The sequence below is a fragment of the Anopheles arabiensis genome, chromosome 2, assembly GCF_016920715.1.
Source record: "Anopheles arabiensis isolate DONGOLA chromosome 2, AaraD3, whole genome shotgun sequence".
NCBI classification, from domain to species: domain Eukaryota; kingdom Metazoa; phylum Arthropoda; class Insecta; order Diptera; family Culicidae; genus Anopheles; species Anopheles arabiensis.
The window spans coordinates 97,871,638-97,897,405 of NC_053517.1; the positions used below are offsets into that span (position 1 = coordinate 97,871,638).

Genomic DNA, 25,768 nt, shown 5'->3' on the forward strand with positions numbered 1-25,768 from the left:
TTCTCGGAACGATTCTCAGTATCAGTATCAGTAATCTATTTCATGGCAATATACTACTTCACCCCGTTTGTGTGGAAGGACAGTACTAGAACGGGAGATTGTACACAAATTCCAATTTAAGCATTGGTCCAAATGAATGCATCTGATATTGAGGTACAGCCTTCATCGAACAATCATTTTCTTATTAGAAATTTTTATCATAAACGACCACAGTAAGCTCTAATATGTTAGTATCCTTGACAGGGTGACCAGAACATTGCAAATCACGTAGTTTGGCACAGTCTAAACTTAAACTATTTTATTTCACTCTTTTACTTAATTTTCGGAATGATTTCCTTTCAAAAAAGGACGGTTGAAAGAAGTATAAGTTAAAAAGATCGCCTTTTAGAACACACCCAATTGTTCGCAGCAAGAAAATCTATCATTTTCCGTAGCTAATAATCAGAGTGTGTAGAGCAAATATAATAATAAAAAGAATCCTCGAGGCGTCTCAACTCCAGCACGTAACCTCTTTTTTGCTGTGGTATTTCAGCGCAGCTTCCACCGGGTCCGGTGCGTTTGATGATGTTGATGCACGCTTACTCACTTGGTCCTGTGAAAAACCAGTCAAACAAACGGTTAGAAACGGTTACCTCGGATACGCCCCACCCACTCCCAAAGGCACGGTGCCTGCAACGGTCGATCGGCTCGAGGGTGCATCTGCCAGAGCGTTGTGTCATTTCCGCATCGTGCTGCTGCTGGGCATCCGTGCCATCGTGTAGTGTGCGCGCCTTTGTTACGGCGTTTACCAAGTGAAACGGAAATGCTAAAGAAAAGCGATACGAGCTAAGCAAACGGTCTGTGCCGCAACTGCACAACAAGACAAAAAGGGACACCACAGCGGCAACAGGTCAAGGGGATGAAACAGTTCCAACCATTAGACACGTCGGGACACGGGACAGCACGATGCAGCATGGAAATGACACTTCCGACACGGTAAGACAAAGAGCAAGGAAAAGATACATCCAGATGGAGACGTAAATGGGACAAAACGGGGTAAGGACATTCACTCACACAGCCGCACAAACGGGACACAGTAAGTACAGTAGAGCCCTCATAATTACTATACGCCCACTTTTCCTTCCCCATTGCTACGCGGTTAGCAATGCACCTTCTGCTCATTTGCACACACCAAAAACCCCGTCCATCTGCTCTTATTCACCTGTCATAACCTCCATGAATTCTGAAATGAACAGGAGAAAAGGGCAGCTTGTTAGCGGCACGTTAATTAAACCGGGCCCTCCTAGGGAAGCCATATTAGCTCGCTAGTTACCTTCAAAGTCAACCGTGCCCGAGCTATCCGCATCAATCTCATCCACAATTTCGTCCAGCTCGTTCTCCGGCACGGCACCGTCCAGCTCCCGGAGGATAGCCTTGAACGAGTTCACCGGAATGAAGCCCGTTCCTAAAAATCCCGAAACGTTACACTATGCAACCTGGTGGTGTGTCGTTCAGACAATGTTGCTGCCAGCGCTTACCATCCTTGTCGTACATCATGAACACCTCGCGCAGCTCGGCCCGCAGCACATCGTAGTCTTCCTCCGGCTCAACGTAGTTCGAGGCCAGCTCGATAAACTCCTCGAACTCGATCTGGCCCGACTCGTCCTCGTCGTAGTCCTCCATCACCTCCTTCAGCTCCTCCTCCGACATGCCGTACCCGAGCAGCTCCATAATCGTGCCGATGACCTCCAACGAGATGCTGCCCTTCTTCTCAATGTCGAACGCATCGAACGCATCCTTCAGGACTGGCCGTAGCAGCGAAAAGGGGTGGAAGAAAACACTTCTAATGAAATGCTTCCAATGCATGGGAAATGTTGCCTACACTTACTTTTCATTTGATCCTTGCTCAGCTCAGTCTTGGCCAGCTCAGACTTTTCCATTGTGGGTTTTTTTCTGGTTTGATTGGTTAGCGCGAAGGGAAAGAAAAGCTCACTGATAGCAGCTCGAACACTGTCACAATACTGACCGTGGCCGGTTGGTGGCAGGGAATCGCTTTTTAAAACCCTTTGCCATGCCCGCAAACTATTACAATCGTTTGCGGGCGAAAAGCGTATGGATGGTTGCGCTCTATTTCGATATGCAGCGGTCAAGATGCATCAGCTGCACCCACCATCTGCAGCACCGATTGGTAAACAGACACACAGACAACGTATCGATCGCGTTCGGATGACACGCGCTCAACAGCGATGACGCTATGGCCGTTGTGATAAAGGGGCAGCAAACAGCCAGCCACCCGGGAAGGCGCGAGCTGTGGAATGCATGTTGCATACTTTCGCCCGACCTTAGGGCAATCTCGGGGCGCGGTGATCGTGGTGAGCTGGTGAGATGAACGTTGAGCAGCGATGGCTTTCACTATCATCGATGAACGGCTGCCAAAATGTGATTGACCGTGTTTTAGACGATGACTTAGAAGATGATAAAAATAAGTATAATTTAGTTAAATACATACCTATTGTTTTTCTCTGGTAATGGTTGTAACAAGTTTTTTTATTATTTTCTTCATAATTATGTTTATTCTTTGAATTATATAAATGTTATTACCTAAACTGGTAGGAGCATTCTGAGTAAAACAACGATTAGAGGAATAAATATCACATACCTAATGTAACTTATCGTTGTTCATTACGCTTCACTCTTTACAGCCAGTTTGCTTTTTCGAAATGATTTTTGGTATTTTCAGTAAACTATTTTGAATTAATAAACAGCTGTTGACTGTCAAAAAAATAACATAATATAAACTGCATAGAATAAAACTCGCTATGTAGCTCTTTGTCCATTTATTCACCCGTCATAACCTCCATAAACTCTGTAAAAATATACAAAACAAATAAATTAATTAAAAACCAATCATCTAAGCTTCTTGTTGTTAAGCTTTCAAACCTTCAAAATCAACCGTTCCTGAGCCATCCGCATCAATTTCATCAATAATGTCGTCCAACTCATTTTCTGGCACTGCACCATCCAGTTCCTGAAGAATCTTCTTAAATACATCCAGTGGAATGAAACCCGTTCCTATAGTCATAGATATCACATGTTAATATCTCCCTTTACTTCACATACACCACACTATCTTACCATTCTTGTCGTACATCATGAACACCTCGCGCAGCTCGGCCCGCAACGCGTCGTAGTCTTCCTCCGGCTCGACAAAGTTTGACGCGAGCTCCAGAAACTCGTCGAACTCAATCTGACCCGACTCGTCCACATCGTACTCTTCCATCACCTCCTTCAGCTCCTCCTCGGACAGTGTTTGGCCGAGCAGCTCCAAAATCGTACCGACCACTTCCACCGAGATGCAGCCCTTCTTCTCGATGTCGAACGCTTCGAAGGATTCCTTCAGAACTGCAATTTGTGGCATGTAAAAAATGGATCATCATTGCCAATAAGGATTAATCAATAACACTCACTCTTCATCTGGTCCTTGCTCAGCTCGGTCTTGTTCATTTTGCTATGTGCTTTGGTGTCCACTAATCACAGGAAAAAAAAAAGAAATACAACTATCACACTCTTCTCACGAATGGCCGTGACAGAACTAACCGTGGCCGACGGTGGCTCTGGTCCTTTTTGTAAACGTCTCAGTTCCATCTGTTCTGTTTGATTACAATCGTTTGCGAGGCAGATGCTTGCTGTGGGTTGCGTTTTGCTATTTTGAGGCAAATTTACTCGCCGATAGTGGTACAACATTGTAATACAAAATGATCAAACCGAGGTTCGATGATGTCGTTTACAGCGTATAGATGGGGAGGCACCCATCATTGTAATCGAATGGTGTGCATCAGTGATTCTAGGAAGTGAAGAGAAGCTTACCATAACATAAACACTCGGTTTTAACTTTAGCTAACAGATTCATTTCGACAGGGGCAAAGTTTGAATTAAATTGTATTGAAAGACACGTATGAATAATGTTATTTTTTCCTTTATATGGTGTAAACTTACTGCAAATTTTATATCAGTGTTACAAATGAATTAAAACACTCAACATCTCAAAACTGAACAAAAAGTACAAAAAGCACTATACTACAAAAATCGATGAACGAATCGATTAAACGTAAGCTTCCCTGTTGCAACTTAAACGCCTACAGGTATGCAATCGGATGCGCTACTTCAAATTTCGACCGTTGCAGGGGTTTTCCGTACCGCTTACCGTTAACAACCGTAAATTTAACTAACGAAACATAACAAGCTTAGCGGCAGTACCATTCGAAAACACGTTGGAAACCTTGTTTTATTTCAGACTCACTCGCTATCTGTATTCCACGAAACGGTTCCAGAAACATTGCCGATATCTCTAATTAAACAAACATCCCATCCCAAACGCACCCGCACTTACCATACTAAACGACAAAGCCAACCCTAAATTATTCTACGATAACTTATATTTGCCGATACCGGGCAATCATCATATCAGTGTCGATATCGGGCACAATTGTGTGTGACAAAGTGTGCGTTGCCAAACAACGTTCCATTTTTCCAACACCGGTGAGTAGCACGAACGGAGCAGTGCAGTGGAAAATGGAACCAACCCGTTTGGGCCGACCATCCTTTCATACTTCACACCCGTTTCCGGCACGCTATTTGCTAACCTGATTGCAATGCATGCATGCTCAATTCGATTAGATGATTATGTCCCTCCTCGTTTGCCGCGTCTATCTCCTCTTTGTCATATCTGCTTTGCCGTACCAAATGGTGGGACACCGATAACGGAGTGACACGCTAATGAGTGTCAACGAGTTTTGCTGGCGGTCCGTGTCAGTACTAATTTGGCATCCGGAAGTGCGACTCTTGGTATGCAAAATAGCTAAAGTTGAAATAGTCCAACCATGCTCGTCTCGTGTGAAAATACCAGCTGCCACAGAGATGCAGGTGAGATTAAGTTCCCAATTTTAACACCCAACTCAATTGCAATTGATCGTGCTACCGTGGTCTTCTCTTTCTGCCAGTTGCTATCCGACGCTCGATTTCGCATGGCGGAGTTTGCTCCGACTGTCGAATGTGAATCAAGGTTGATATCAGTGAATCCACCACCACGACAATGATGCCACGACCTGGGAAAGTGTATCCACTGCTCGTCGTGGCTTACACGATGCAGCGTGTAATGAATCCATATCCGAGTGCTCCGACGTCAATGTGATCAATATATCGACGGAAGTGCAAGAGCTGGCCAAGGTCAGAGTGTAAAACCATCCTTCACAGACAAAACAAAAAACAAACCCCTCTCACAGACACACTTTCACTCCCTCCTCCCTCACAATAGGTTTACTCCTGTTCCACCTTTGGTTTGAACGTCATCGGCCTGAAGACGGCCGAGGATGTGCTGCGCAGAAATTGGCTCCAGCTCGATCTTGACCTTGAGATTGCGTCACTGCTGCTGATCAACTCCAACATCGCCACCATCGAGCCGGAATCGTTCGACGCGGGCCCAATGTTCGGCATGACCGTACTAACCCTGCAATCGCTCATGATCGACCACCTGCCGACGGGCATATTTTTAGGGCTGCAAAGCCTGAAGGAGCTAAACCTGCTCAACCTGCCGCTGCGCCAGATCGACCCGTACGTGCTCAGCCCGATGAAGTACTCGCTGACGCGCCTCACCATCGAGAGCAGCCTGGACGGGATTGGGCCGAAAAATCTGACCGGCTCGGCGACGCTCCCACGCCTCGAGATACTTTCACTCGAGTACAACTCGTTCGACGACACGCTCCGGCAGGGCACTTTCGCTAATCTGCCCTCGCTTACCAGCCTGTACCTGCGCAGCTCGCACATCACGTCGCTGGAGGTGGGAGTTTTCCACGACATCTGCAGCAGCGTCAAGCAGATCCATCTGATCGGCAACAAGCTGACGAGCGTTAGCCCGGGCACGTTCGATTGTTTGCGCGGTACGGAGGCGAAGATATATTTGAAAGATAATCCCTGGCATTGCGACTGCTCGCTGCAATATCTGCAGGAGTTGCTGGTAAACAGCAACTTGGTGCTGGACCAGCCTGTTTGTGACGGTCCGGTGGACTTGAGGGGAGCGCTGGTACGTAATGCTATGCTGTGTCCGGTGTCTACATCGTCGATTATACCGTCGGGTGAACTTACGACCGAAACAACGACGGAACTGTTTACTACGGTAGCCCCAACTGACGGCTCAAGTACGTCAACCAGCGTCTCAACAACGGCCCTACAGACGACAACGGAGGAAGATACGACGGCAATAGCAACGAGTAGCACCGATGAGGAGACTTCATCGGCGTATGAAACCACAACGGAGGATCAATCGACGGTGGATGACTCCACAACAACGGACACTACTGAATACACAACCTCCTCCTCTTCTACAACTACTTCTGTCAGCGACACAACGACTGAACTTAGTACGGAAACTACTCCAGAACTTACCACTTCCACCGAGCTCACCACTTCCACAGAAGCCACGACTCCCACCTCTACGTTCACCACCACTACGGAGGCTACTACACCGGAAACAACGTCCACTACTAATGCCTACGAGACCACAACGCCCGAAACGGATCCTACCACTACTGAATCCTCCCCGGTCACTACAACTACCACTCCAGAAGTGACCACAACCGACAGTACCTCACCGGAACACACCACTACCGATGGACATGCGACCACATCGACCACCTACCATCCCGTCCCTACGGTGCTACCCAACTTTGTGCAACTCCAGTGCGAAAGTACGGCCAATCCGCTATCGGTGGAGATTAGTTCAGAGAAGGCTCGCCAGCGCCTGATACGTTCGACTGACTTTGGGACCATCTCCCTGAACGTTGCCACCCGTACGAAACTGTTCACCATCTCCGAAGCACAGGAAGGCGTCGTGGAGCTGCTGTTTGACAAGACGACATACGGAGCGGTGCTTTGGTTCCATGATACCTCCACACTAGCGTCTGTGTTTTCCACAAACATCGAGAGTAGCGCTCACTGCCAGACGCTCAGCAGTCAGCAGGTGCGCATTGTGAACTTGGTGCCGGACAAGAATTACCTCTTCTGTGCGTTTAGTCTGCACGAGGTGATGGTATCACCGTTTAACTGTCTGCCCTATCGGTTGCTGCCCGTGTACGGTCAGCGAGCCTGGCTGGTGGAGGATCAAAAGATCATGATGATCAGCATCATCATATCGTCCATTCTGGTTGCCCTGCTGACGGGTGTGCTGGTGACGTATTGCTTCTTCAAAAGCATGTCCCTGTATCAGTCAACACGTGAGTATACCCCGGGAAGGGAAAGAGACTCGTTGGGAGCGATTTGTGTTGTTTTCGCTGCAACAGTTCCAGGAAGTGGGCTACTCTTGAAGGGTTCTCTTTCGTTACAGACTCCAAAGCGTCGGTCCTGCCGGTGGAGAACAATACCGTGAAGAACACGTACATGTCACCGATGCCACCGAAGAAGCCACTTACGCCCGAAAGGTACGTGAAACGAGATTTCCGAACTGAAGGTTTCGTGTACTTGGAAAATAGTTTAGTGACCAGTTTTCTGAAGTCTTGAGAGAATCGTTGAAGGAAATACGCGGAACATTGCACAGGACACGCAACTTTCTTAGTCCACAAGTGGAACTTTTCGTTTAGCCTCTCTAACGAGCAAAGTTGCCTTGCTCGAACAAATGGAAACCCCCCCCACCTTGGGAACACAATTCTACAAAATGGTAGAGCAATGGTGTGCCAACGGGCGCTTCTCACGGTGCATGGCGCGCATCCAATTAGGCAAAATTTAATTTTCGCAGTCCACTGATACTGTGCCGTGCAAACTTTCCACTCATTTCTTGCCCCTCATCCCTTCCCATCCAAACAGGCCAAACATCCAGCGCAGTGTGTCGGACACGAGCATCGAGAGCGGGCGCAGCTACGTGTCGGCCGTCGTACCCACCACCCAGTTCCAGTACATCTCCTGGAAGATGGAGAACCGCTCGCGGCCCTCGCTCGAGTTCTATCCGAACGAGCCGCCGCCGCCGCCCCTGCCACCCCATCCGAGCAAGCGGCTCAAGAAGCAAAAGTCCGAGATTAAGCTAAACTTTGCCCAGCAGCAGCAGCAGCAGCAGGCCATCTACGACGAGCCGGCTGGGACGAGTTACATGGGACGGAGCGCCGGTACGCTTCATCAGTCACTGCGCAGCAATCGACACCGGTCGTCCTGTGGCGGAGTGATCCACTGAGAGCCCGTGCATGGCCACAGCCACTTACCGAAAATTGTCTGCATTTGTGTGTATGTGTGTGTATGTATGTTTATTGAGCAACTTAAATAAATGATACGGATACGGGACAGACAACTAGTCTGGTAGAATAGTTCGCGTTTGGACAGGCCGGGTTCGCATCTCCCCGTAGGCGCATTGCCAAAACCTCTACACCAGAGTTGCATTAGTTTCGTTGCAAGCACTTTACCGTATCCATGCGGTCTTTCTGCCAAGTTGAGGGCCGTCTGTAAATGTCCCATTACCGAGGGTGTATCTTCATTTAGACCTGATCCACATGCCGGCGGTCGCACGTACTCGTTTATAGTGGATTATGAGGATTCCCCCCGTTCTCATCGGCAGTGAACGGTAGTACACAAGCAGCATTTGTTTTTCCTTCACACTCAGCGAATGAGAGAGAGAGAGAGATAGAGAAAGAGAGACGGAGAAAGAGAGTGAGTGTCTGCCAGGAGGAAGCACGCTTTTAACCGGTTATAATGCTTCTCCCGAGCATCCGAAAACCGGGTGGGTCAAACAAAAGGTGTTTTTGATGTGTATGTGTGTGTTTTTTTTTTCGTTCTATCTTCAGCATCGTAACAACATCGTGTTTCGGATGGAATGTTCTACCAGAGGTTGTACCATATTTATAGACCGGAGACAGTCGGCAAGGCCTTCAAGGGGCGAGGGAATATGCCAGTGGAATGCTTTGCCCCTTTTGCTGTAAGCGGCAAACGCAACCCGATGACAGATAGACGCGTTGGCGTTTGCCAAGGATCGATCCGATACGGTAGCATCACTTCTACGGTGTCTCGTGTATGGCCTGCGAGGGACTGGAGGGGAAAAGAACCAATTTGAAAAGAAAATTACGCTCGCCCGGGAAAACTGGTCATGAATGGGCACGGGGGCGCATATTTCAACGGGTTTCTGGGAAAACAAAAATATCCATTAGTAAGCGGTAGGGACAGTTTTGTTTAAAATTAACACAATGCAATGTGTTATGATGTTTAAATTGAGCGAAAAACAATCGAAAAACCCATTGCCTGTTGTTTAAAAATAACAGCACCAAACGACCATCAACATGCTTTTTATTGAAAATCAGCTGGATTATTATTATATCAGCAGTTGTTAAGCGGCCACACACACAAAAGAAAGGCCTCCCCACTAGCAAAATCCCAAATCAAATCAACTTGTACGGCTCCCCCCCATCCTGACTGACCGTTTGGAACTCGCACACCGAAATGCAACAAGTGATGCATTTTAATTGGCCGGATATCAAGTGGCATTTGGCGTATTCTCGCATCCGAGCTGGAGGAAACAGTGCGGTTCCGTGCCAATTAAGCGAACATTCCACCCCTGTTTGCCCCGATTGTCCCGGGGTGTGTGGGAAGGGGGGTGGGGCCTATACTCTACGAGTTCATTATGCAACGCACATAAACACACAGACACGATGCGAACATAATAGTGCGTGCCGGTGTTTTAATTTCATCAAACATCCAACAATCGATTGATTGGGTGGAGTTAATGCTGCGCGGGGAATTGAATTGGATTATGTTTTATGAGCAATTAAAAGTTTAATTGTCAGTGGAAAATGGGTGGTGAGTAGCGGCACGGTCAGTTCCATTATGGATGGTTCCATAATCAAAGGATTGGAGGAAATTAATTAAAATCAATGCAGAAATGAAGAGTTATTCTTTTTTTTAATCATTTAATTATTTTTCATTCTAATTACTCCCTAATTACTTTCTTACACTTCGTTAGAATATTGTTATTAGACGAATGAACATTTATATCCACGTTAAAGTCGCTTTAAAACATGCAAACTACTATGTTTCGACAAAATCCTCTCCATTCCTTCCGAATGGCAGTTTCCCTGCTAAGCCGCTTGTGCAACATGAAAAATGGATTACCGAGAACTATTTACGAGCTGTGCTGTGTGACCTCACTTTACTACAGCACCCCTCCTCCAAAACCCGACCGTGTACACCACAAACAAACACAATGCTAACGTTTTCTCATCGCGGAAAACGCCCAAACAAATGGGCCAACAACGGCGGACGGCATTCGTAGCAGCAATCATTCGAAAACAGCTCTATTATTACGTTTACGGGTTTTCAGGCCGGCCGGTGACAATGAAACGATTAAGATCGCGAGCAGATCGCGGATGGAAAAGAACAGTAAAATGCAGATCGCGTTTAATTGGACGAGGCAATAGATGATGCACACACACACACACACACACACACACACACACACACGGACACAGCACATGTACATTCTTCACATGCACAAGAAGGACCGTTTACAGTTTGTGATGGGTTAGAATATGAAGCGTGAAGAGCGTGATCGAGAGCGAGCGAGAAAGTTAGTGGCCGTAGTAGCGATTCATAAAGATCGGAAAACGGTAGGAAAATTTCGTTCGCAATGGACTTTATCCCGCAGCATCTTCGGGCCTGGGGCTGGGAGGGAGTTGAGTGATCACCAACACTAGCGAGCATGGTGTAGGAAATTTCCGTTCTCGTGGCTACTCATTCACCGCTTACATTGAAGCGTTTGGTGTGTTGCGATCGACTATTAGTAGGCGGGTGATAGCAGATCCCCCTATGAGAGTGTTTGAAAATGCTTTCCAATTTTGTAGGAGAAATATTTAAAAGTGGTTATCAAGATCAGAATCTTTCAGAGGATGAGACATTTTATTCAAGTTCTTCTTCAGACTTCTGGGCAAGTCTGGTTGTATGGTGACATTCGCAGTAAAAATCGATATCACATCGCAAACAATTTGTAATTAAGCCGTGAATAAGCCCAAAAACTGCCGTCCAAAAGGGCTCTCACACTACGATAACACCACCCAATTTGTCTAGTACTGTACCGATTGTATCACTTTTCCTTGATTGCGAGACCGTAAACCCTCCCCCGCCGTAAATCCCACGGCAATAAGATAATCGCTGCCGGGAGTGAAATTGTAGCAGCTCCCAAACATTGGCATCACCCCGACCCCGACCACAATCAACCACAGCCGTTTACTAAATGGTTCTCCGGGTGAGGGTGTTTGTGGTGTGAAAGGGTACGCGGGCGCGGGCGTCAGTGTGTGTGTGAACAGTTCCTCCTCCCTTGGCTTGCTGTTGCGTCCCATGAATGAGGGAAGAAGGTTGGCCCACGCGCTAAGAAAGCATCCCACTTGTACTGTACTGTACGATCTCTTTCGTTTTCTATTCTTTCCCAGACACACACACACAAACATATGCGTAAGTTCCTGTTGGAAATGTGTGGGATCAGTTATCACGAATGCGACGGTGTGTAGCTGAAGAGTGGAATAAAAATAAATCCATACGTTTGTTTGCTGTTTTCTGTAGAAAAACCACACCGACGCACCAAACACACTGTAAAATCTTGCCTCTCGTTCGCTCCAGTGCAAGATGCTTTCACTCTCTCCTATGCGCATGAAAGGCCCGATAGAACCATACCAGTATCGATACGGGTCGGTTAGCAGGTTCGCACCAACTCCGACCGGGGGTCACATTTCATTCTAGCGAGATCCGCAGCATCGGGCGCCACTTCCGGGGGGCACACGCACCAAGCAAGTTCAGCACTTTCCCGCATTTTCTGCACAGCACCACGCGCTCCAACCGCCTCCAACATGTCGGTCGTTGTAAGTATTTCGTTGAGGGCTGCGACCGCTTTCCTCCTGGAACGGGGCCAACTATCACCCGGGGAGGTGACGCGAAAAATTGGGTGAAAAAAAGCATAAAACACTCGTTGGGAGCAAATTCGCACCTTCCACAGGATGTGTGTGTGTGTGTGTCGGTGTCTGTGTGTTTTGTGGCAAACGTGAAGGATGTTCGGAGCTGTTAGTGATGTTTGTCGACATTCGTGTCTTGTTGGGCAACGGGCCAAAAAATGCCCGCGGCCCGGGTCGGCGCTTTCGGAAGCAACTATAAAATATAGTGCAGTTGTACATATTAATAAAGCAAAATCGCTGCGTCTAGAGTTGTGTGCTCACTCCCGTGTGTCCCCTCTCAAACCTTCCCCTCATCCGTGTCAGGGTGCCACGGGACGACGACGAGATGGCACGACCGCGTTGCAGTTGTTGAAGCATCACGCTCGCCACGCTGGGTCAAAAACGGCACACACGGAGCGGGGAGGGAGCTAGAAATATTATAGTACCTGTACCGCAAGGGTATTTTTGCAAGCATTTCGCACCACTGCCATTGTCGGCTGTGCAAGAGAGGTTCGTCTCCATTCCCCTCAGCCTCAAAATTCCCCCCCTTTTCTGCTAATAAATCGCCAGTCGCTCCTTTCCAAGCTGGTCAATTTCCGCGCAAACTGCATCCTTTCAGTTGCATCCGAGAAAGCGGCCGCCAGCTACAGAACCACGGCTACAGTCACCCGGTGAAGAACACTCTGTGAACAACGCGGCAAGTGCAAGTTGCACCGAGATGGTTAGTACACGAAGAGGAGCGCGCGCGTCCCCGTGTGTTGCGAAACGTGCACACGCGGCAGCAACACTTTGCGCCCGTTTTCTGCCAAGATTGTTGCAACATTTCTCGCTAGGCTTCCCGAGAAAGTGTATGTGTGTGTGTGTGTGTGTTCGTTGTGTGTCCATTGTCATAAGCCAAGGGACCCCAGGGACGACGTGTGTTGCACGTAATGTTCACCGAAAGGTTAAGACGAAAGGCTCGTCTTGGTGTTGGTGGTGGTACTGGTTAGAAAAGGCGCAAACAAGCTAAAGTCTCCAAGAAAACAACGGAAACAACTACACCCGGGAGAATCTTTTGGCCGTCCTGGAATCGACCATGGTGCTACGACCCGCCCTTGTGCCCGTGTTGCTGTCGTTGCTGTTGTGCCAGCAGTGGTGGCTTCTGCCTAGTGACGCTCAATCATTTTTCCGTCGCTCAGTGGTTCGTTTTGGCAGGCGGGTTGTTTTTGGGAAGGAAGAAGAACCAGAAGTTTCATACCAGTCAGCCCAAAAATGGCCCAGACCGACCTTTTGATCGAGTGCTCCAAAACAACAGGAAGTTTTTGGGGGAGTAAAGTGCTTCCCGTGCACTTTGCTTCGAGGAAGGTCTGTCGAACAGTTGGCCCAGTTTTGGTGCAGTTTCTGCATACCGGAGCAGTTTCATGAGCGCCTCAAGCTTATGAAGTGATGAGTTTAGCATAATCCGGAATGGATGTTTGTTGTATGATTTGGACAGGAAGGGTTTTGGTTTGTGTATGTGGAACAAACGTGTACCGATCGAAGTGCCATCCATCACTTAGCGTTTAATGGAATTTGAAAAAGCGAATTTTAAGCATCGCTCACCGGTCTCTCATTTCGGCAGCTGTTTTGGCTCAACACGCCAAAGCCAAGGCATAAAAGCCTGTCCTAGCTAGCTGTCCAGCTGCATCGTGTCCGGCGGGAAGCATCAATTTGCTCGATTTAATGGGAAACTGGGATCGTCCTCAAATTGTTGGGGATGACTTTACGAGTGACCTGTCATATTTGTATCGACGAGCCGAAACCAATCAGCGCTCGGGCACGAACCGGAGATCGGAAACAAACGCAGGCAACGCTGTGGGAAATGGGGCAAGACTTTGGGCATAGAAATGACGGAAAACTGCCAACTGCTGGGTGGAATACAAATGAGCCATCGGGAGCGACTGCTCGAGCGGCCAGGCTGTTGGTGGCGAAGACTACAGCGACTGGTACCGGATCAAAGGCCCAGAACACGTCCGTCTATTTATAATCCCATATACTCGGGTGTACATCCCACCCCCAAGGAGGGGGTGTTTTTTTTGTGTGTGAGAGCGAGAGGGGGAGTGCGCGCGCGCGAGCAAGAGCGAGTTCGCCCCAGGAATTCGGGAGAAAAAAAAAGCGATCGAGTGTCTTGCATATCCAAGCAGGGCGTACAAGTTTTTCCTTTTATCTTTTGTTTTATTTTTCATGCAATAAGCCCTGGGCGAGCCTTCGTATCGTGTGTGTGTTTGCGGAGGGTGGGCGAAAGAGCCTTTAAGCCTAGAATCCAATGTACAGTGGGTAAAAGTTTTCTCCAGCTCGGTTGGGGAGGGAAGGGCGATGGTTTGGAATGTTCCACCTTTGCCTGCACGAACGCAGGAAATTTAATCAGGGCTCTTAATATGCGTATGTGTGCGATATATTTTCTGTTCACTTATGGCTTCTGTTTTGTTCTCTTTCTCTTATCTCGTTTGCAGGATGATCTGGACAAAGCTCAGCTGGAACGTAAGTACTTCAAAGTAGCACTTTAGGCGGATGAAAAACGGGAAATTGCAAAATGCATCGTGTGCCTCAGAAATTGCGTTAAAAGTTGAGCCTTTTTGGGAGGAAAATTTTGCAACATTTATCCAATTTTAAGCGAGTGTAAGCGAGTTAACAGCACAATTAAAGCTCACATAAACGATATTTTGAGATGTATCATGTAATGAAAATTGCAAAAAACGAATCATTCAAAAACCCGCATAAACCTGTTCCGCCGTGTGCCTCATCAATGTTTCAATCTGAGCGAATGATTCGCTAATGATTGATCAATAATTATAACCCCCTTTACACGACAACAGCAATCGAAAGTTGGGCTGGCGCACGAATTCCACACAGACCACACTTTCACGACCTGAGACAACACAAAGTCTCGCGTTTTGTTGGGCTCGCTTTGCCGAATTCGACCACTTTAATTGTCGGGGGTCGGGGAATTGGCAAAGTTGTGGCTTCCGAGGTTTTTGTTTTTCGTTTATCGCCGTTTCGATTGTTTGGCTGTTGTCGTTTGCATCCATTAATGGTGCCTCCACACACGCCCTACAATCCTATCATCGTGGTGCGTTTCCTTTCGCTCGCTGTTTGATCCATTTCGCCGTGCGTTACACCCAGCGAGTGCGTACGAACAGAGCAGTTATGTAAACCGGGGTGCGGAACAGGTGCAAAATTATCATCCCTTGGGGGGAGTTTGGAGGACTGAAGGGTAGGAGTGAGAACCGAACGAAATCCTTTCACCGAACCGTAGACAACGCGGTGTAAATCTCACGGCACGTTAAAACAAAGCTCCCGGGGGTGGTCGCGGCACTCCGACACGACCTAGGACGATTGGCGGTCGTTGTCGCTAAGCCCGGGCTAAATGGATGTCCGTGTGGTGGGAAGCGAAGGTGAAATTAAAACTAGACGCAGCTCACTCGCACTAAACACACCCACCTTGTGTACGGCTGCCTTGAGGGATTTGGAGGGGAGAAGGAGTTGGTATTCATTTCCAAAAAACAAAACAAAGAAAAACACACACACACTTCATCTCGAGCTACCGTTTCGTCATCTAAGGCCTAGGAAGGAGTGGTTGAGTTTTTAAACCCCGCTAAAACTGGTTCCAGAGTAGCAGAGCAGGCGGACAAAAGATCCTTGAAAACATAAAATGGCCTCGCGGAACAAGAGCTCACAAGTACCAGTAGGAGATTATGCCAATGTTGTGTCGTGCCAAGATAACGAACGGGTTGGCTTCCCCAAAAAAATGGGCTTTCACTTTCACCTGCCTGCTAGATGACGAAAGTATGATGAATTGATCCTACGATCTACGAGGATGATGTCAGACCGCAAGAGGATTACGGAGCGGAACCATTCGAATGAGATCACCCACGGTGCGAGAAAGGGGGACGTCTGGAGGGGTTGAGTGATAGAATTCAACACCCCATTTCTAACTGTTGCCGAGGTGTTGACAGATGCGATTTTAATTGCCGGCTGTGATGAACTGTCACTCACCCGGTTCTGGTACATTCTTTGGAGACGTTGATTTGAGATCAATCAGCTCTAGCAGACAGTGCAGGAGCATGAGATGGCAAACGCTGAACAGTGGCCAACGTTAAGAAGGCGTTAAAAGATTCTAATTAATCTTGCCAACGCAGCTAGAACCAGCAGCAGCACAGTGAAAGCCAATGTCAACGGCAACCTGTCGTGTCCTCCCTGCCGAGCAATAATCCGTTTAACGATACGAAATGTCATTCGGTTGTAATGGTAAACCATTTTGCTGATCTACTTAATAGGTTAGTTTTACAAGCTTAACAAACCCCTCAACCTGTGTATGTTTCTGTGTCGGCATAGCTTCAGGCTACACTCGCTACACCGTTTTGACGACTCTGCCAAGGTTGCTACAGTTACGCAGGTATGCAAAAGATAATTACAATTCTAGCGCACAAGATCGATAAATTCGATGCTGTTTTTCATAGTTGAACGATTCGTTTATTGAGTCAAACACTTGCTTCCCTGCTGGGGGAGCTAGAAATTGTGTTTAAAATGTTGCAATGTTAGCATTACAAGGGGCTGAGCGATGGTTTGTGAGAATATTTAGTTTCACTCTGGTGGGTAGAAAAATATTACCAGATTCTAGACTGTTTATTATTCTAATGGCATCGATTTAGCTCTGTATAACATCTCATCTGGTGCTGTTTTATTTTGCGGCGTTTCGCCTGCCTGCTAGTGTGAATAGCTAAACCGATTTAGGTGCAACACTTGACACGCTGCAGTACCGACCGAATCGACTTCAAATCAACGGTAGAAGCGTAACCAAGCTGGCAGTGTCAATAGTCATCAAATCGACGAGTCGAAAATCGACCAGCAACAACAAAAAAAAAACTGGTCCACATACTGTATCGATTCGCGGGCCCGTAAATATTAGAGCGCAAATGGGCAGTTGGGGGATGGATTTTTGCACCCACTCGCGGTCGGGTACGGCGATAAAATCGGCTATAAACTGTGCGCAAGGCGCAAACAGGTACAAACACACCAGGTCTGCATCGCAAAATGCGTACTTAAAACCTTCTCAACCTGCTCTACGACTGCAGCTACGCTGGCAAGAGAAATTGCCACCGCGTCTAATAGATTATGATCTCGTTCCTATCCGCCAAATGTATCGATCTGGAGCAATTGCTCGATTGCTCTGTGTGTGAGTGTGTGTTTTGTGGGTTTGCGTCATAAAATCCTCTGCACGAGTATCGCGCACGGAGCCCGGCGGGTCTTTGCAAACGCTTCAGACGGTCGGTATATTTATAGCCGACAGCGCGTACGCGCTGCTAATTAGGTTAACTTCAGTTTTGGGGTGAGTTTGAGTGAGCAGAGATGAAAGGCATGGGAAGGGGGCGGGGGGGGGCTGTAGTGGATGCATTCGATCCACTTGGCCGGGGTCACTCATCGTTGATACGGTGTGACAGGAAACTACTACACCGTGCAATCCGTCCATCAAGGGATCTTCCTCGGCAGCAATGGGGATAGAAAGGGGAAGGTAATTATTGCTACGGTTGGGCTGTCACGCTGAAAATAGCTCTCACCCCCAGCAGCTGGGAGTCTTTTAGCGGGGCAAATAAATCACGGCTAGGTCGCGGTTGGGCCAAAGCGAAAAAAATTCTATTTCGACGAGTCAGGCGGATGAGATGGAGACGGGTCGCGGATCGATTGAGTCGTTTTCGTAGCGTCTCGCTCATGCCTCAATGCGGCTGGCGGTCGGTTTAATGCTGACGAGTATGCTTCAGCTTCGCTGCCAATCAATTAGCGGCTCATTGGCGGGTTTGTTTTTATTTCGCATCAAAATTTGCCAACACAGCGTGCTTAAACGGTTGAGTGACGGCTGCAAGTTGGCTTCAGGCGTCTATCGGTAGCAAATTAAAATAAAAAATCTATTTATGAGCAAGATAGAGACGACAACAGAGCTAGATAAATAAGTGTAGCTGATTTATTTAATTCAAATCAAGCTCAAATGTTTCAATTAAGCATTATTGCTGCGAGACGTCTTGCTTGGACAGCGAGTGCTCTAGGCCCAAAATTGGTTGCCCTGTAAATCTCGCTACCATTTTTGTTATGCTCAAATTCCATTCCACCACCCTAAGAACCCCCCAAAACGAGCGCCTAGGCTGCGAATGCGCATGTTTGTGCGTGTGTAAATATATCACCCCGAGTGACAGACGGTCGGGCGTTGGCAAGCAATCGCGATAACCGTGAACTTGAATTATGAGCTCCCAAAGAGGGCGAGAGCAATAAGCCAGCCAAAAAAAAAAAGCAAATACAAAAAAGAAGCACACACACCCAATTTCCTCCAGTAGCAGACAAACGGAACAATGTACACACCAGCAACAACAGTGCGGGGGAAAAAAACAAACAAAATAAAAATGAAATCATCACCCAGAAACGTGCGCTTCCTTCCTTCCCATCAGCGAGTTGCGCGATAATCTGATAAGCTTAAAAATATACACACCTCGAAAATTGCATCCAGATGCACCCACTGCGCTGTCGACTTTCGGATACGTGCTCCACGCCGTAAGGCACCGTTGCAAATGTCAATGAAGTTGTCTCGATGTATGGGTAAGTGGTTGGGCCTGGGAATTTATGAGGCTCCTCTTCGGTTGGGAACGCCAGTCACAGTGAACTTGCACCGGCGGCGGACCTATGCACCTGTGTGCAGCGCACGAACAGCGTGGCGTGATCGTTAAGCACAACCAACAGTACCACTGCTACACGTTCGGTTTGCTGCATGATAATGAATGAAACGCGGCTCAGCGGTCGTAGACCGCTCACGGTCTCTGGGTGCATCAATGAGCGATTGAAATGCAACCAAGGGAGAAAGGTTGCAATTAATTCAGTGTATTTCACACACCCAAGTTTTGCTAATGTTTTACAGATGATACTTTTTGGCAGTTTAGTTAAGTATTGTCAACGCACAATGTGCGACTAATGAAAGAGTTTTTGAACATCTCTTCAATATAATGTCCTCAAAAAGACCTGTGATTTTGTATTTGAACTGAGGAAATATTTCCTCTCAGGAACGTAAAACTTCCCGATCAAGTCCCTTTCAATCAGCTCGTTTCAAAAAGGAGTTCTCTTCAAATCCCAATTTTGTGCAGAACTTCCTTATTTGCCACTGCCTCCCAAGCATACATTTCCACAAACCCCACATAATGTGCCCCCAGAGTGTCGTTACGCTACCTGGCCTGCGTAACAAACATAAAAGAAAACACGCAGCGAAAGGACACGGCACACAACAACAGCACGTAATAGAAAATTTCATTTTAATTCACGTGTGTTCCCATCCCCTGCACCCGGCCGGAACAGATTGCAATAAAAACCTTCCTGACATCAGTCGTACAAAAAATAAAAGAAGTTTAGTATGCGAAAATTGAGCTTCCGTTTTAATGCTACCGTCAGCCGTGGCCTGACACAGCCTGACTTTCATGGCACGAAACGGAGCACCCTGCCTCCTAACAGTGGCGCGGCATAAAACGACGAGATGATGAGAAAATAAATTTCACAATTCCGCCACTATTTCCCGCTTAAAGAGCACCGTACCAAGCCGTTGGGCAGGGGGAAGATGACGCGACTGTTTGCTTTACGGCGAGGTGCGCACAGTCCATCTGCGTCTCTCTAGTCGATGTTCATTCATTAATAAACACACCGTGCTGTGCCGTACCCTGAAACGAACTGTGAAACGACCGGGGCTGGCTGTAAAAACAGAGCAGATTAAGGAAAGCCACTGGCAGGCGGGATGAGCGAGAAAGCGAAAACAAACATGCATAAAACCACTCGCCCAGTCGCACTCAAACTGCACCACACTAAAACTGCAACGGGCAAGATGCGGGATGGGAAACGTATAGCCGTTTAGCCGTATAGCGGTCGGTGGCGGTAAATTAAACCCGTTGATGATGCACTAAAAATACGCACGCTGCTAGACGCGATACGTTGAAGAAGACATTGGACTTAGTTGCTCACACAAGCGCTCACCCGAGTGAGGTGAGATGAGCAACTCACTGTATGGGTGATCGGGCAAGGGCACACGCATGCATTTTGACGATTCGTTGAGTTTATCTTTCGGTAAGGTTGAATTTTAGCAGCAAACGTTAAAAACCCGTTTTTTCTTTCCCTTTCCAGTGCTCCGCAATGCGTTCAACGCGTTCGATCAGGAGAAGAAGGGATGCATCGGCACCCAGATGGTCGGCACCATCCTGAGCATGTTGGGCCACCAGCTGGACGACAAGATGCTGAAGGAGATCATCGACGAGGTCGATGCGGACGGTTCGGGCGAGCTGGAGTTCGAGGAGTTCGTCACCCTCGCTGCCCGGTTCATGGTTGAGGAGGATGCCGAGGCCATGCAGCAGGAGCTGAAGGAAGCCTTCCGTCTGTACGACAAGGAGGGTAACGGCTACATCACCACCCAGGTGCTGCGCGAGATCCTCAAGGAGCTGGACGACAACCTGACCAACGAGGATCTGGACATGATGATTGAGGAAATCGATTCTGACGGTTCCGGTACCGTCGATTTCGATGGTAGGTGTTTTTTAGGAAGCGAGATCTTACATTCACGAACTAACAAAACATCTTTCTTGTGTTTCTTTTCCAGAATTCATGGAAGTCATGACTGGTGGTGATGACTAAGTGTCATCCGGACATCCCTGGAACCCAACAACAAACACACCAAATCAAAACAAAGCTAAAGAAAAGCCAAAAAAACTCCTCTACACCCATCTCCGTTTAGTTTCTTCTTCATCAATAATGGGGGGCAATGCCAGCCCACTCCTCTGCGTGTGGCTGACACAATCTCTCTCTCACTTTCTGTGCTGAGCACTACTCTTCCACGGGTTTCGTCTTCCGCCTTTTTGCGATCTAAAAGCTTTAACGAATGAAGAACATTGGAAAGGGACACGGAAAGGCGGAGGAACAGCATTTCACGGCGCAAAAGGGGCCTACCAACATCATCACAAAAAGCCGCTCCAGCTATCATTGTTGCTAAAAAAAAAAAAGGTTGTTCAAAGTGCTACACATTCTAATCCGTTCCGTTCGCGTATTCGTCGAGCGCTAATCGGCTTGGCCCTTTTAGCTTCGTACGCGTTCCTTCGCTGCTTGTGCCTTGCTGGTGTTCTTCTGGGAGGAGAGCTTGGAAATGTATTACCAAACCAATGTTGATGTTGATCTTATAGTGTAAGCGAGGGCAGAGTAACAGCGCTGAATAAACAACAACTATTGCGGAAAGCCTTCTAAATGGTTTCCGTAGAAAACCAACCATGGGTGTGAGTTATGAAGCAAATGGTTTACTTGATTTGATGACAATTATTGAGGTAAATTTAATCTTATGTAACTATTTATGGAATGTTAGTACATATTGAGTTAGTACATGTTTACATGTTTGTACAACTCTTTAAGAAAATCCACATGATTTTTAACATCTTCTCTAGCATTGTAGTTTGCATGCTTTTTCGAATACAAAAACTGATTTTATTAAGGTTTGAGTCCTTTTGATCTTCCCAATTTTGAATAATATTCTTAAAACACTCGTTTTGCTGTTCTAATAAACGGGTCTTGTGAAGCAAATTGCATACTTTAAGGCTGATTTGAGTTTCGGAATAAGATAATATGATGTATCACATTTCCTAAATAAAAATAACTAGTCGTTAGGTTCAACTGTTTCAAGAATAAGAAGACATTTATAATAGAAAACACATACAAATTGGTTTACACAGTTTACATAGTTTGTAACTCCATAAATCAGGCCTTTCGGGTTTCTGGACAACGTAATTTCCTTAAATCTGGACAACGATTCTTATGGGAAAATATCCCCATTCAGGCAAGTTTATTAGACTTGAAGTTTTTATATAACTTAAAACTAAACAAAATTATTTGTAACATTCCAAAAAGCACGAAATTAAAGTCTAATCTATATCAAAATGATTGAAAATGATTAAATCTGTCAAATAATCATGCGAACCTATCCGAACAACTCACGAATCTGATGATGGACATTTTAGCATCTGTACTTGAGATTTGGCGAGTTTATAATTTTACCATGACAGTATTTTGATTCCCTGTAACCATGTAATTGACATTCTAATACATGCAGCACTAATCATTTTTGTAAATTACCAACGTAAGCTAATCGATATTCCTGACACGAAATTCCTGCCTACAATGTTTATCACACACTCACGTACACCTCAAATCGCAACCCGAATTGCAACGGGTAACCTTTTAAACATGGGTTATTAATAATTCAAACATCTTAATTAATGCTTCTTAGTCAGCAGAGCAGACCCACTAACCCGTACCGGATTGAACAAACAGCAGCATTAATCACAGTGCACAGTGGCCGAAGGGAAAAACTAGATTGTACCCATGTCGCGTGCACCGCGATGACCTTTTAGCGAGTTATTTCACACATTACTCAGCCTAACGGGCCTAACCGTACCGTTGCCAAATGATGTCGCATACCGAAACAACACAAGCAAGCAGGCGACTCATTTCAGCTAAAGCCAACGAAAAGGAAATTGAAAAATGCTACAAGGATATTTTTCAAACCCTCCGTTTCACCGCACGCCGGAGGCTTTCCCTCGGAGCGGTGGTGCACTCTTCCAACACAAGTGCAGCGAGACAACGAGACGAGTTGAGTTTTTCCCGTTCAGGAAGCAACATGAAAACGGCTACACTCAGCTGCGACCTCGAAGAATTTAGGTCAATTGGGACACGGTGCCGTCACACGAAAGGCCTCCGGATTGGGAGGAACTATATCTTCTCCATTTAGCGCTGGAGTGTCCAGGCCGGGCCATGGGTTCAAGCGATCGGCTGCTCCATTGGATGGCGATGGTTCCACTTTAAAACGTCCCATCGGCATGCAAGACCGTCGGGACGTTGGTCACGAACAATGCTTATGCTCAGCGTATTATGGAGAAAATTCTAACCAACGTGCGCTTTCTAATAAAATTGCCAACAACCACTTGCAAAAGCAACGCAAGGGAAAAGTTTTAAAATAATAAATAAGTTCATTACCATTTTGTGTGCACCGTTGGTTCGGGAAATCCGGCCGTTTTTGTCTGAGTGTAAAACCGTTTCAGCGTTGAACTGACGGTCGAAGATACGGGAAAACAACTCACACAGGAATATTTATTTTTTGCCGATCATATTAACACCACCAGCGTATAAACGAGGAGGAAAATGTTTTTTCTTACGTACAGGGGGGGGGGGGGGGGAACACATACGCCAAACACATAAAATGGGTGAGCATCAGGTTGCGAACAGAACAATCGTTTTTCCAGCCAAGCTTATGGATCGCGCTCGCTTCACGATATCCCATGGAGTTTGTTCAATGGTGGGGCAAGTTATGTTTTCACGCTTACACATACACACACACTCACACGTTTTCAGTGCCGGCAGCAGCATCATACGAGTTGAAAGCGGAGGTTAGGTTCTTTATTCTTGGGAATTTGTGCACACCAGTTGCTTGCGCTTGTTCGTTATTTTGTGGCTTTGTGTAAGTAAAAAATAATATTTTACGAGTCTTACTCAACACGGAATGGTTTGCATGATTTTCTGACAATCTTTTTATGCTTTATCAAATAATGGTACTGGCAGGGAAATAGAATAAATTCATCAGAATTTAACAGATTTTTATAAAGAAAGTTTTTAGCTTAAGTGATGGCGGTTCAACAACATTTCAGTAATATTTTTAATAATTTTTGATAATTTGTGAACATATCGACATACAAAGAAGAAAACCAGACATGCTTCATAACGCAAATATTTTACTAACTGTAACAAAGCGATACATTTTATGGTAAAAACTTCTACAATGACCCAACCACCTCAACACGCTATCCTGTCAATATCACGGTGCGCTGTGGGAAAAGTTTCCCAATCTCCCTGCCCGTACCGGGTCGTACAAAGCGCTGCAGTAAACTCACGTATGGATAGTCACCGATAAGCCCTGTTCCTCTAAGCCATGACACACCCGTGCCGTGAATCCGTTTCCTTGTTTGACAGCAAGTCGAAGTGAGTTTTACTTTTGTGTGCAGCTTTAATCTCACTTTTAATCACTTGTTCGTTGCCACCGGTTCTCAGCGTCTGTTTGAACGATGAGCTCCAAAGGGTTAGGGTAGCGGAGAGGTAGTGGACACGTAAAACGGTTAGTGTTTTTTCTGCCACAAATTTCAGATGGAATATTTTATGTTTTTCATTATGCCCAATGAACAGCTTGAAGTTTCCGCTTTATTATTCCTTTGAAAACGCGTAGCTTTGCCATAATTTACTTTGTTATTAAAATTAACGTACAGTTTCCTACTTATAGAACCATTTTGTCCGATGGTCCGACACCGAGTTCGTGGAAAAATATATTCTGCCGGCGCTAAAAGTGGTGCCCGACCCGTGGTCCTTACAACATTGATGAACCCAAGGGCTTCTACCCGGCTATTAGTAACCCAATCAGAGTACGTGCTGGCGGAAACTTTTCGGATCGATTTGATTTATATTCGCCGTCCAGCGCCAGGCATTAGGAGCGACGAAAGGCCTTAACACCCCACGCGAGGGTTAACGGCAGGGATTAGGAGGCTCAACGACGCACCGACCCAGCGTTTCAGGCCGGCTATCTTGCCAGGCGTAGCATACGAAGCAAAACTGTCTGTCTGGGCTGATGTTACGGTCGGATGGATTTGGCCCCAGTTTGGCAGGTCTGATTGGAATTATGGCTAGCAGCGATGTTGATTTTAGCATTACGATACCATATCAATGATTTTATGGATAAGCCTTCCAAGTGTGATATCGATTGAGGCGCTGATATGATCGCTGATTCTGATATCTATTCAAATTTCAAGAGTTTCGTCGAATAATCAAAATACATTTTATGTGATTCAATTTTAATTCTCCCTAAAGATTCTCCTTTCAAGCAATTCCCCTTTTTTTGCTTCTGTGCCAGTGTAAACGCGCACCCTATTTATTTCCGTTCGATTTCCAGGGTCAAATCCCTATCGCAAGCCTCGCCCATCGGTGCAAATATGATTTGCGACACACATTTTCTGCGCGGCAAAACCTGTCGACCATTACGCCACGGCTTTTCCTATCCTGGCCGTCGGGTCAGGTGGTCGCCGATGGGGCAAATAAGATAGGCAGCTTTACGGACGTAATGATCACGAGGGCCAAAATCATCGACCTATCTTTGCCACAGCTGCTCGCTGCGCTACGCCCGTCCGCGGCCCTTTCTGCTCCACAGCTGGGTAAATTTGTCCGACATCGATGTCAACCCGACCGGTGACCGGGAAAGGAATGCGAAGATTCTATTTATTATATTTAATTTCAATGATTAATGCTGCAAGAGGACGCGCACACGGGACCGTTTGCCGTATGTGGGGGGGGGGGGGGGGGGAGGGGTGGTGGATAGCTAGCTGGTGCGCGGTCGTGAGTGTAGCAGTAGTCGTTTGCGACATACTGTAGGATGGTTTTGTGCCGGTTGGTGGACAAAACAGGAATGGAAATAGAAAGTTCGAATAACAATGTTAAACAAGCTTAAAACATTCAAAAGATTCGTGATCATATAATAAAGCATAATAAATCCGTAAAAGAAAGTAAAAATTGATATTACTTTATGTGTAGAAGAACAAATCAACAAATATGAATTAAAAACATAAAAAGAAATTATTATTAAAAACAATTAAATTATTATATCTCCATGAACAAAAGAGTATTTAATTGTAAACTGAAGTAGAAGTAAAGCCTTAAAACTAAAAAAAGATACAGCTTCATCAAAAAAGATACAAACATGAAGAAAACCAACATGTAACACAATAAATGAATGA

General features: G+C 46.5%; 4 protein-coding genes across 6 annotated transcripts; 2 read left to right on the forward strand and 2 right to left on the reverse strand.

The window, feature by feature from the left end:
- Window positions 1–295: 295 nt before the first annotated feature.
- LOC120896999 (troponin C, isoallergen Bla g 6.0101-like) lies at window positions 296–2,018 on the reverse strand. The gene is made up of 5 exons (XM_040301565.1): window positions 1,868–2,018; window positions 1,518–1,784; window positions 1,313–1,444; window positions 1,202–1,222; window positions 296–592 (listed from the first exon to the last, which is right to left on the reverse strand). Exons 1-5 carry the CDS (start codon window positions 1,917–1,919, stop codon window positions 579–581), a joined length of 486 nt encoding a protein of 161 aa, XP_040157499.1. The 5' UTR covers window positions 1,920–2,018; the 3' UTR covers window positions 296–578.
- Window positions 2,019–2,521: 503 nt separating this feature from the next.
- Window positions 2,522–3,586, reverse strand: LOC120897000 (troponin C, isoallergen Bla g 6.0101-like). Its single transcript, XM_040301566.1, has 4 exons — window positions 3,447–3,586; window positions 3,115–3,381; window positions 2,920–3,051; window positions 2,522–2,845 (listed from the first exon to the last, which is right to left on the reverse strand). The coding sequence occupies exons 1-4, from the start codon at window positions 3,481–3,483 to the stop codon at window positions 2,817–2,819; spliced, it is 465 nt and encodes a 154-aa protein (XP_040157500.1). The 5' UTR covers window positions 3,484–3,586; the 3' UTR covers window positions 2,522–2,816.
- A 1,273-nt stretch (window positions 3,587–4,859) lies between these two features.
- LOC120894813 (leucine-rich repeat-containing protein 4C-like) lies at window positions 4,860–8,305 on the forward strand. Its single transcript, XM_040297649.1, has 5 exons — window positions 4,860–4,902; window positions 5,129–5,205; window positions 5,294–7,247; window positions 7,358–7,451; window positions 7,834–8,305. The coding sequence occupies exons 1-5, from the start codon at window positions 4,860–4,862 to the stop codon at window positions 8,192–8,194; spliced, it is 2,529 nt and encodes an 842-aa protein (XP_040153583.1). The 3' UTR covers window positions 8,195–8,305.
- A 3,419-nt stretch (window positions 8,306–11,724) lies between these two features.
- On the forward strand, window positions 11,725–21,215 carry LOC120895215 (troponin C, isoallergen Bla g 6.0101-like). 3 transcript variants are annotated; one of them, XM_040298357.1, is made up of 5 exons: window positions 12,307–12,434; window positions 12,510–12,645; window positions 14,396–14,423; window positions 20,088–20,483; window positions 20,557–21,215. In XM_040298357.1, the coding sequence occupies exons 2-5, from the start codon at window positions 12,643–12,645 to the stop codon at window positions 20,589–20,591; spliced, it is 462 nt and encodes a 153-aa protein (XP_040154291.1). In that variant the 5' UTR covers window positions 12,307–12,434; window positions 12,510–12,642; the 3' UTR covers window positions 20,592–21,215. The 3 variants fall into 3 exon arrangements, with proteins under 3 accessions (XP_040154290.1, XP_040154291.1, XP_040154289.1); XM_040298356.1 differs by lacking the exons at window positions 12,307–12,434; window positions 12,510–12,645 and adding an exon at window positions 11,725–11,855; XM_040298355.1 differs by lacking the exons at window positions 12,307–12,434; window positions 12,510–12,645 and adding an exon at window positions 12,887–13,104.
- The last annotated feature ends 4,553 nt before the right edge of the window (window positions 21,216–25,768 follow it).